The sequence below is a fragment of the Crotalus tigris genome, unplaced genomic scaffold, assembly GCF_016545835.1.
Source record: "Crotalus tigris isolate CLP2741 ecotype Arizona unplaced genomic scaffold, ASM1654583v1 scf7180000018163.671504, whole genome shotgun sequence".
NCBI classification, from domain to species: Eukaryota; Metazoa; Chordata; class Lepidosauria; order Squamata; family Viperidae; genus Crotalus; species Crotalus tigris.
Window position 1 is genome coordinate 270,878 of NW_024096857.1, and position 12,112 is coordinate 282,989.

Genomic DNA, 12,112 nt, shown 5'->3' on the forward strand with positions numbered 1-12,112 from the left:
GAAGCGCAGGCGAAGGACGAGAAGCGAGGGAGGGCGCGGACAGGGCTGGCGGAGGCGTCTCCACGCATCTCCCTCCTTTCCTCCCAGCTCCCGCCTCGCAGTTGCTGAGGGACAACCACGGCCGAATCTCGCCCCTCCTTCGGGTACGAGCTTCCGGGTTCTGAGGGAGGCGGAGTTGACGGGCTCGGAGCGAACCATTCATGAGGGAGAGGGGAGGCTGGGGCTACCAAGGATAGAGGGGGGGAACTGACACGTAGAATTTATCTCTAGGACGATCGGGACGGTAGGCATTCCTCCCTGGGACAGTTTCCTCCCGCCTTTCCCTAAGCAGCCTGTGCGTTATGTAAGTTTATTTGCATTGGGATTAGATTGTTGCTCAACACGGCCATTCTCTTGGGTCAGCCCAGTGTTTTTCAAACTTGGCAACTTTTAAGAGGTGTAGGTTTGACTGGTGAATTCTGGGAGTTGAAGTCCACACACCTTAAATTTTCCAGGTTTGAAACTCATTGGCCCAGCCCTTGCCTATATTTTATCCACCATTGCGGGAGCATAGGCATCCATTGTGAAGTTTAAAAAAAGTAGATTCTCATCCACCACATATTTGTTTAAAATATAATGTAATTCGTTTGGGGATTATCATTTTAATTGGAATGTCTAAAAGTAATGCAAGATCTATTTTTCTCTCAGAACAACTGCCTTATAAAGGAGATTGTTTATTATACCTATCTTCATTATATTTATCTATCTCTCAAAAGTTTTGCACCGCCCATCTCACATAAGTGACTATGGGTAGTTTATAAACAAAATAAAACAATATAAAACATAATTAAATGCACACTTAAAAACAGAACATTGTTAAAATTTACAAATTAAAAGTGAAAAATGAACGTTTAAAGGATTAACTTGAGAAGGAACAACTGGCCCCAAATCATTGAGCTTTTATGAATGCAACTAGTAAGTGCGTCTCCTGGTGGTTCTTATTATTCCCTGTCATAACCTCTTGGCTTGCTAATATTTCTGTCCAATATGGGGATTTCCTAGCTATAATTGCACAATAAATTTATTAATTAAGCTGATTTTCTGCTTTCAGGGGATGCAGTAAAAAAATCCACACAATATGATAGGCTAAAATATAACTAATTGGTATGTGCTTCACAACACAGTGTGAACCTGCAACAAGTGGCAGAATTATCAATTTTTGCTTAATCTCAGAAAGATAAGCAATAACTGGTTGCATGGGAAATAAGGCTTTGGCAAATCAGTTCAATGTTATTTCCAAGAAATATGATTACAAGAAAGTCAATTCAATTTGAGGAATATTTTATTCTTGAAGGGTTGCATGAGCCAATCATTATTGGCTGTAAGCAGTGGTTTTTTTTAATTAGTTTGGGGTACAAAGCCAATCAATTTAATTTACACTATTAAATTTGTTCTTTTCCAGCTATTCTGATTTATATCACAAACTATGATAAATAAACTGTGACTTAAAAGAAAGCAAATTCACACATTATTTGAACACCCACCCACCCTGATATCTTAAGACTTCTATTCCCAGATCTGCCAGCAAGCAAATATTTTCCACATATTTGGAGGGGACCAGCTGAGGAAAATTGGACTCAAAATATTTATAAAGGCTTAATGAATCCCCAGATAAATGGTTATCTAATTAATTAATGTATCCTTTATTCCATTGTTGATCTGCATACAAATTACATTTTTCAACTTATTTTTATTCATGTTAATCCTTGGACTTTACTTAGAACAATTCTCTTCCCTGGAGGTTTATAATACTAAATAATTAATTTGATGCAGGGAAATAAATTTACAAACTAATTAATTTGTAATTTATATGGCAAGAAAGTCACATAATGGATGTATGAAGTTTATAGTGTATTACACTGTTTTCAATACTACTATCTAGATTTAAATAATCTCTTAGTAGCTGTGTTAACATTAATTTAAAAACAGATAAAAAAGCACATGTATTCATAAAGCAAAATAAAAATGCTCTTAGTTAGCAATTGCTTTATTGAACACACTGTCAAGTTTTATTTAACTGTTGGCAGGATTCTCAGAAAACAAAATCTATACAAATGCATTGTAAAACAAAGTAATAACTGCAAGTAAATAAAAATAGTGAAAATGGGATTATGTTTTTAGAACTAACCTAGGCATTTAATTTGCTCCAAGTGAAGAAATTAAAACTCAGATTATTGAATCAATATTTTTTTCATCACTAGCAATAGCATAGCACAGTGGTGGCGAACTTATGGCACGTGTGCCAGAGGTGGCACTCAGAGCCCTCTCTGTGGGCACGCACACCGTTGCCCCAGCAGAGTTCACCAGAATAACGACCATGTGGCATTTGAAAGTGACGGGGCAGGAAGTGATCGAGCAAGCAGCATTGGCCCCCTGGGGATGCCCCAGAGATGGCGAGGGACTGGTCCCCGCCAACCTGGTCCTAGCCCACCCACACCAGCCATGCCCACCCAATCTGACGTGACCACCACAGCTGTGACCACCACAGCTATGCCCACCCAGTGGCCACACACCCCCCGCTGTCCCTGAGAGCACCACAATGCTGATGCGGCCCTAGCACTTTGCAGTAAATAAGTGGGTTTTAGATTGCATTTTGGGCACTCGGTCTCTAAAAGGTTCGCCATCACTGGCATAGCACTTAGACTTATATACTGCTCCATGGTGCTTTACAGCCTTCTCTAAGCAGTTTGTAAACATATTGTGTCAACATATTGTGCCCAACAATCTGTGTCCTCATTTTACTGACCTCAGAAGGATGGAAGCCTGAATTAACCTTCAGCCAGTCAGGATCAAACTCCTGGCAGTGAGTAGAGTCTGCCTGCAAGACAGCATTCAAACCACTGCGCCACAATGGCTACTAATTTTAGCATTCACCACACGACTTTTTAAAAAAAGTTAAATATCATGACTTGTAAAACCAAATATTTCTTTCCTTTGCAATATGACAATCCATTGTTCCCATTATAATGGAATTTTTAATCCTCCTGTATCAGTTCAGACAGCTGTATTTGAATCCACTATCTCATAAGTACTTGCTACAGGATGTCTCCATCTTTTATCCTTGCGATTGTGATTAACAATGTTTTTGTGCACAAAATGTAAATAGAATATTTTCAGCAAAAAAAACTGGCAGGGAATCAGATGTAAGGAATGTATCAGACTGCAGCCCCTCCCCAACCCCTTGTTTTATGAAATGTAAAATCTGGGGCTCACAATGATGGACTGATTATGTGCCTTCAAGTTGCTTTTGACTCTTTGTGTTCTCATAGTTCTCTTCTTCCACATTCTTAGCATACCCAAGACCACTGTCCATCCATCTTCCTTGCTGCTGGTATTGTCTTTCCTTCCATCTTTTCCATCAATATAGATTTGGGACCATGTAATGTGTCCAAAATTTCAGTCTAATAATTTCCATCTTAAGTGAGAATTCTGAACTGATTTGTTTTATGAAGTCACTTTGTGAGTAAGGTGCACTGTTTCCACCGTTTATTGATACATCAATAAATAAAATAAAACCTGTATTAGTTGTCCTAGTTAAAGTTATGGAATTATTATACACAAAATTATTCAAACGTGAACTGATAATAAGGTTGCTTCTGTACCATACAGTAGGTTAAAAAGTGGTTTGTTATTTTTGGACTTTTGGGGTTCTTTTCAAGATAATTATTTGTTCTCTGGACTAGATTTTAATGATGCAAGATCCATTAAATCAACGGGTTAGCACTTAAGCAAGTTCCAATTGAATTGATTTCAGTGTTTATAACAGTAATATACTAAATTTGGAGTTGGAGCCAAACTTCGGAAGCTGGGAAATTACACCCAAGAGACTTTGAAAGAAGCTCTTTTTGTAGACATTAACGGACAGTGATAAGAGTCCTACAATTAAGAATAACACTATGTTCAAATTGTGTATTTGATATGGTTATTTTGTCCAAAAATATATATGAAAAAAGCCTTATTGCTATAAGCACCAGAAGGATCCATTTCCCCCCCTCCCCACCGAATAACTATCTGAGCATTCCTTTTCGGATTTTTAGCAATTTATTTCTCCACCTTTTCTCTTCAAGTTCCAAAAACCATCCTAGAAAGAGTCACTACTTCATTTCCCCGAATCCTTTGCGGTCGACGACCTCGTTTGTCCCCCTCTTGCTCATTCCATTGGCTCCCGGTTTCGACTCGACCTATCGGCTATGATCTTGCTTTGACCTACTTGTTGCCAGGCGAAACAGCAACAGAGTTGTCTAGGTTTCCTAACGCAGCGGCGGCCTGCAGTTTTCCGAGTCCGAAGCCTCGTAGGCATCGGCTATGCTGCGACCTGCGACCGTGAAGGGCTGCGATGGAAGGCGATAAGGTGAGCGGCAATTCTTATGCAAAGACGGTAAAGGAGGCGGCGGAGGAGAGGGAGGGCCTGTTCTTTGCAGCTTGCTCGGGAAGGGCTCCATTTGCGGTGCCTGGCCTGGAGAGAGGAAGCTGGCCGACTTTTGTCCGCAGGCTGAGCAAGGCTAAACCAAAATCGACATTGCTGTCCCGCGGCGCATCTCTTGCACGTAATACTAGCTGGGTCCACGCATCGCTCCCACCGTGATTCACTTGTTACCAGGTGGGAGTACCGTCTGAATCTGTCCTAAGACCCCTGCTGAACCGTCAAGCCTAATCTATAGCCGGTGAATTCAGCCTCTCTTGGTTTCTTTGATAAAATATAGTTAAGCATACCGTGGCTTAGCATAATGCGTGGACTAGATTTCTGTCAAGATGCATAGACATATCTGGAATTAAGCCAGATAGATGTAGCAGAATTTATTTCTGAGCAAGTATGAATGGGATATGGCTGCATGTAATTTGTTCACATCACTGCCAAATTTACAGGTAGTTGGCTTACACCATTTATTTAATGACCGCTCAAATTTACAATGGCACTGAAAAAAGTGATTTATGACCATTTTTCACACTTAGGACAATTGGAGCATTACCCACGGTTGTGATCAAAATTCAGAAGTTTGGCAATTGTTTTGTATTTATGACAATTGCATTGTCCTGGGGTCATGTGATCACATTTATGACCTGACAAGCAAAGTCAATGTAGAAACCAGATTCACTTAACTACTATGTTACCAACTTAATAATTGCTGTGATTCAATTAACAACTGTGATAAGAAAATTTTGAGCTTAATTGTAGTCATAAATTGAGGACTACCTGTAGTTTGGGCTTAATATGATAAATGAATTTAGGAAGTCTAGAAGGCTGTGTTTTGCTTAAGAAAGTCTACCTTCCTTTTTCATCATGTAAGCAAACCTACAGTATTTGTTTACAGTAGTGTTCTCAAACTTGGCAACTAAGATGTGTAGACTTCCATAATTCCCCAGCATGTGCTGATTTGGGAATTCTGGAAGTTTTAAGTCCACACAGCTTATAGCTGCCAAGTGATTTATATATACTGTAAACACTGATTTATAGTATGTCCACCATACCCAATCAATTGTGATCTGTTCAAAAGTTCATAATTTAGTGTTAAGTGCAGTTCAGTATCATAGATTCAAAAGTAGATTTCACTGAGACGGCTTTCCTAGATAGGTGATAATATGATAATGATAAGATGCCAATTTTTGATTCCAGCTAGACTCTTCTAAAGCATTCTAAGATACTTCTTCTTAATAGTATACAGTAGTGGTTTCCTGTTTCTACCCATGCAATACCATCAGCCAAGGAGTGCTGGCGGTTAGCCCCTGAAGAGAGTCTTTTTTGCCATGGGGCCTTCCATCAAATTTTTCTGAGAGTGAACTTTGTTTCTAACTTCCCAGTCCTTCAAAATTCAAAAATTGCATGTTCTGAAGCATCTTTTGGAGAATGAATAGAAAATGTTGTACCCATGCTATAAACTATTTAATAAAATGGTTCTATAACAATTGTATTGAGGTCTTATTCTCTTCAGCCTAAGTGAATTCCTTGGCTTTTCCAGGTTTCTGTCACTTGGGTGCTGATAGCAAAAATTAAAAGGAAATTGAACTGTTGTTATAGTTTCGGGTACTGTTAATCTACTCTCCAAGTGAGGTACATATTTTCTTTTCTTTTTTTTTCCTTTTTAGAAAAGAACTAAAGATGACACTTGGAAATCAGATGAACTCAAAAAGCATCTTAAGGTGAACAATAATTCTACCTTAACTTTTTATTAAGTACTTGATAGAAATTAAAAAATTGAGGCATGCCCAAGAGCTTGGATGTCATAAGAGGATTTACTTCCTTGTTTCTCTGAATATCAGATTTTTGTGTCAGATTACAAATTTCTTTTGAAAGATCGTGAGCATGTAAATCTATTTGAAATTAATATATTATTAGCGTATATTTGCTATTTAATGCTTCCTTATATCTTCAGGAGTCAAGACTACTTTGAGGGCAGCAAAACTAAAAGAGTAATAAATTAACAATATGAGTATGATGTTAATAGCTAAAAATTTTAAAAACAGTTTATTTTGACTTTCTGAAAAAATCTGAATTGAAAATGATATTCAATATTATTTATTTGAGAATAAATATATTTAGAATATAACAAGAGTGCTAGGAATGAGAGAGAAGGCCTGTCCTCACTTTGAGCAATCCTGAGGTCAACATATATACCAAATCATGATTTGCTTGACCATGGTTTGTTAAGTAAATATATGCTTTAGTGATTTATGTGAACTCAGCTAGTGTACATTTGAGTGAATGTATATATGAGTTATGTCCCACCCAGTTTGTGTGATTCCAAAGAGCTGTGAACTTTTCAACTATTAATCATTATACTAATTGCTGTGTGAGAAGTGAAAGGAAGGATGAATACAAAATCCTAGTCTTCTCAGAGCTTAGTTCTTAAGAGCAATCCATAACTTAGTATATTATATCTCAAAATTCTGTCTGTAAGTATATCAGTCATTACTTTCTCACATGTATGCTGGAAACATAAATATTAATATTGTATTAAATTGCTTATTGAGAGGTTACAGTATTTCGGAAAATGTCATCATCATTATTCCTTGTCATTATTTTACAGTTGATGTGCAGAACCTGACTCTGCTCCCCAGATCCCAGGAAATATCTAAAAGTTGTTTTAAATGATATATTTTAACATAATAAAAAGGAAGAGTATTAAATATATTATGGACAAGAAAACTTATTAAATATATTTAAATTTTAATTGCTTTTAAATCTAAATAAATTAAAATGAGGCTTAATTTCATTATCCTGACTTGATCTACTTCTTTTTTCACTTTCAGGCCAGAGAAAACCAAGTGTGTTTCTTGGCCCTGAAAAAATAAAAGTGTTTTTCATTATCTTTGTGCATTTCTATAGTTATGCCAAACCAAACCTTTTACCGTATTGATCTTCACTCGAAGGTACAGGAGCTTCTCCACATAGGACCAGTCATTTAACTGTTCAAAGTTATGATGGACTTAACTAGAAACTACTTATAATCCATCCTCAAAATTATGACTGGTATACCCCCTTAGTCACATGATCCTATTTCAGGTGCTTGGCAACTGGCTACATTTACAATGGTTGCAGCATTCTCTGGTTACATGGACACGATATCCAACATTTTTTTGCAAATTTCTGGAAAAAAATACCCATCAGGAGAATGGGTTCGCATAATGACCATGTGCCTCGCTTAACTATTGCTGTGACTCACTTTATAACTTGTAAAAATGGTGGTAAAATCAAGTTTGGTCACATAGTGCCTCAACTTATGACTGCAATAGCTTCATGATCACAATAAATTACAACTGAAATTCTGGGTTGCATTTTAGTTGTACATCAAGGACTATCTTTACTAGTATTATATATTCCTAATTGTCTACAGCAGACATGTCAAACTCGTGAGGTCACGTGATGTTGCACGACGTAAGGGGACTGTTTTGCCATTGCCGGCAATGGGGTGGGCACGGCTTCCGCGTGACGTGCCCAGGCCAGCAGTTTGACACCCCTGATCTACAGCATCTGAAAAAATAGTGCCCAATAAATCAGTCTTTGTTATATCTACTTAAGAACTTGTGTAAGAAGAGGAAAATTATAGGATATCTATGCTATTTCCTATCACAATTGCCATATAGATAATGATTGCCATTTTTAATACAATGATTATAGAGTTTTCTTGTTTGCAGATGTCTTTCAGAATAGAGAAAATATACAACTTCATTGACTAAAACTGTTGCATAAAAATATTTGCCTTTTTCAGGCAACTCAATCCAATAGTCAGTCTGAAGACAAAAGGCATCATCAGAGAAAACCACGAGACAGAGGCAGAAACGATGATGATGATCATGACGGCCACAAAGTGGCTTCACAGAAGGATTCAGAGAAGGACAGAGTTAAATTAAAAGAAAAAGTAGGAGAAAGAACAAGATTTAAATCAAGTGAAAGGCACAGAGAGGAAAGAAGAGAGAAAGATCAACCTAGAGAACAAGCGAGAGAAATTAAAGTAAATCATGAAAAAGATGCCAAAGAAGAAAAATATACCTCTGGAAGAAGTGGTGAAAGGCACAGTGGTAAAGAGAGGGACAGGAAACCTAAGAAAGATGAACCCAACCAAACATTACCACGAAATAGTGTAGAGACTTATAGGGAAAGGGATAAAGAGCATGAGAGGAGGCGGAGGAGAAGCAGGGATTACGCTGGTGAGTTGGTTTGCTTATGTGCTTATTTTACAATGATCTGACTCTTCCTGTTTTGTAAATGAAAATGAATTGGGGCCCCTTTCAGTCAGTTATCTATTTTCCTGTCATCAAAAGTTGTTTTTCAGTAGTAGACTAAAAAGATGAAGAGTTAGTAACCTGATGCTTTCCAGATGTTTACACTACAAAATCCAGCATCTCTTACAATTGACTATGCTGCTTGGGATTAATATGAGGGGGGAGGAGGTGTGTAAAAATGCATTTGAAGGACTTCATGTTGCCAGTCCTAAAATAGAGAAAGTTGCCAAAAAGTTAGATATTTTTTGGTATCTCTTTTTTGAACAAACTTCAGGTACTTCTTGGGAAGTTATAATGTACATTTTGTCTATCAAATACAGTAGAGTGTGTAAGGTTCAAGGCAATCTTCTAAATTTTGGAGGTGTTATTTTTAGATCATTCAAAACTAAAAGGTGAAGAAAGAGAAAGAAAGCGACATTCAGAGAGAAAGGTAAGACAAATAAAAACAATAAGCAATGTACTGTACCATAAGATAAAACTGAAACAATGTTTATAGACACAGTCCCAGAAATCACATTGGACACAACATATTTTTGATTTTCTTTAGTGTAGACTTAACATCCATTTGGCTTGGCATAACATATCACTGGAAATGAAAGAAAATTTTCAGAACAACTAAAAAGCAAAGTGAGGCATTTGAAGGAATTGGTCCTAGCTCTAAGAAATTATGGAAAATCAATTTTCTCTCATTGGATGTTTTGTTACAATTCTATTTTCCTAGTGCTAGCATGGTAGACTTAATAGACTGATTCATAATTTGAGTAGTTCTATTGAAATAAATAGAGCCAATTTGGTGAAGTGGTTAAGGGTTAGGTTAGAAACTGGGAGGGTTTCAGTCCTGCTTTACGCAGAAAGCTAGCTGTGACTTTAGGCCAATCACTCTGTCTCGGCCCTAGGAAGGAGATAAGGGCAAATCACTCCAAAAGAACAAAAAATTGGAGGGATTTGTCCAGGTAGTGCCCAAGAATTGAACCAAAAGAAAAAACATTGAAATAAATGGGGCTTATATTTTATTATGATAAATGGGGGCAATGAGGGCATGTCCTACTGGAGGTAGTTAATGGATTGAGATAAGACTCCACCTCATCCTCCTCTACATCTTGCTCTCTTTCTTGCTATTTTTGTTAATTTTGGTTAATTTAGTGTTAACATTTATTGTTTTAATGTTTTATCCTTTTGCTTTTATTGGCTGTAAGTCGCTTAGAGTTACCCCTAGGTGAGATGGGCAATATATAAGTTTAATAAATAAATAAAAATGTATTTCAATCCTTTCTGTTAAAATGCTTTTGAACATTTTGTAATTTCCTTTCCCCCCCCCCCCTCTTCAGAAAGAAACTAGTTCAGGGGAGGTTTCAGCGAACAGAGATGAAGCACATGAGCAGAGACACAAATCACCCAAGGGTGAAGAGTCAGATAAGGAAAAGAAAAGGCGACACAGGGAGAGGAAAGAGCACAAATCCTCTGCAGTGGAAGAAAAAGAGAAGGCTTTGAAATCAAGAAATTCCATGTCTTCCACGGAGGGGGAAGAAGATCATACATCTAGGAGACATAAAGAGCGTTCCCACCACCATGAGGACAGATATCACAAGGACAACAGAAAAAAGAGAGAGGAAGAGGAAGGTGAAAAAAAGAAGAGAGACCACAAGGTTTACTGATTATTACTTGCTAGTTTTTACTGAATGGAGTTTTAAAAATAACATCAGAGTATAAAAATAATAAGGGAAGAAATACCCCATGATACGGAATTCTATAATGCCATTTTGTACTGTTTGCTTATTTTCAGCACAGAGAACACAGGAATGAAAGGAAAAGGGATGAAGAGGACTTACGCCATTCACATGAAAGGCATGTATGCTGTTTAAATATCAAGGGTGCTCTGGCTGAAAATGGTCTGCCATTCCTATGAAGTAAACCCCTCTGAACAGCAAAACCTACTTCCCATTAAATCCCCTTAGAATTGTGCAACTTGAATTTCCCAATTTCCTTTGCTTTTCATAGTCTCCCCAAGAATATTCAAAGGCAGGCCTTTCAATACAATACGAGCATTTTAGTGGGTTCTGTCTTATTTTGGTTGGTAATCCAGAAAGTGAGAGATTTTTAAAAAATGATTATGATTGTTTGCACAGTTGCCCAGATGTTTAGACTGGGTTTGGTATTTTTTACTTGAGATAGGAAGATATTGCAATTTAATAAGATTCAAATTATCGTCATAAATTACTATTGTTATCATTCCACCTTTTAAAATATAAATTGAAGGCAGCAAGCACATCTAATACTCCTGCCTTCCATTTTGCCCATAAACAACATGATATGGGATGGACTAAGAGAGGGTGACTAGCCCAAAATCACCCAGCTGGCTTTCATGCCTAAAGTAGGACTAGAGCTTATGGTTTTTCAGCCATCACCTTAACCACTGTAGCTAAAATCCTTGCTTTGGAAAGAGCTTATATATTTCGAATAAATTTTGTATAAATTGATACAAAGCCAGTTTGATCTAACAGTTAAGGTTTTGCCTAGAAAACAGGAGACAGTGAGTTCTAGTCCCATCTTGGACATGAAAGCCAGCTAGGTGATAGGAGGAAGCAGTTTTAAGTATTTTTGCTGCCTTATTTATAAAAATACCAAAGATAAAATAAAATACATAAATAAACAAACAAAAAATACATACATACATACATAATTGTCTTTTAAAATACTAAAAATGTGAATCTTGGGCATTATGTTAACCAAATAAAAGAAAAAACAAACACCAGGATATAATAAACCAGACTGTTTAATATAAACAAGCCTGTGGTTAAGAAGAGTCATTAAGCTTTTGTCTGGCCAAAAACTGCCGGCATCATCAGAGTTAGAATAAAAGGAGATCGGGAAGGCAGCTCATATAGCCTCCTGTCTCTGCGCCCGGCGTCTTGAGCGCATCATCAGCCCGTTGATTGTATTACTCCGTATCTCACAGAGTTGGTCCGCATCATAATAATATAAACACTATATATTTATATACAGTATATATGTACATACATAATATATAAATATTGTATATAAATACATACATAATATAAATACTGTATATTTGCTTCCAGACAACAGCATCTTTTATTTAAATATTTTGATTATTATATCATAGTTGTCTTTTTTTAGAATTTGAAGTTATAAAATATTTGCTTCACCAGATTCTCTGTTTAAAAGAAATGAAATTTTACTCACAATTACATAGTGCTGCTCTTTTATCCATTTCCCTTTTTTTTTTGCAGACTAGACTGTAAGGATATTTTGAATAATGTTTTTAATTGTGAGATAATCTGCCTGATATAAATCTTGCAGTAAAATTATGAATGGCTTCTGGTCACAAACA

At 36.9% G+C, this 12,112-nt stretch overlaps 1 protein-coding gene across 2 annotated transcripts in view; it reads left to right on the plus strand.

The window, feature by feature from the left end:
• The first annotated feature begins 8 nt into the window (after positions 1 to 8).
• DYNC2I1 (dynein 2 intermediate chain 1) overlaps positions 9 to 12,112 on the plus strand; it is a 35,998-nt gene continuing 23,894 nt past the window's right edge. Inside the window, exons 1-7 of one of the 2 annotated variants that reach the window (XM_039348591.1) lie at positions 9 to 143; positions 4,107 to 4,390; positions 6,124 to 6,177; positions 8,247 to 8,685; positions 9,135 to 9,190; positions 10,089 to 10,406; positions 10,544 to 10,605. In XM_039348591.1, the coding sequence (XP_039204525.1) occupies positions 4,376 to 4,390; positions 6,124 to 6,177; positions 8,247 to 8,685; positions 9,135 to 9,190; positions 10,089 to 10,406; positions 10,544 to 10,605 (944 nt within the window). In that variant the 5' untranslated portion in view covers positions 9 to 143; positions 4,107 to 4,375. Of the gene's footprint in view, positions 144 to 301; positions 344 to 4,106; positions 4,391 to 6,123; positions 6,178 to 8,246; positions 8,686 to 9,134; positions 9,191 to 10,088; positions 10,407 to 10,543; positions 10,606 to 12,112 lie in introns of those variants that run through there. The other variant, XM_039348592.1, reaches the window with a different exon arrangement.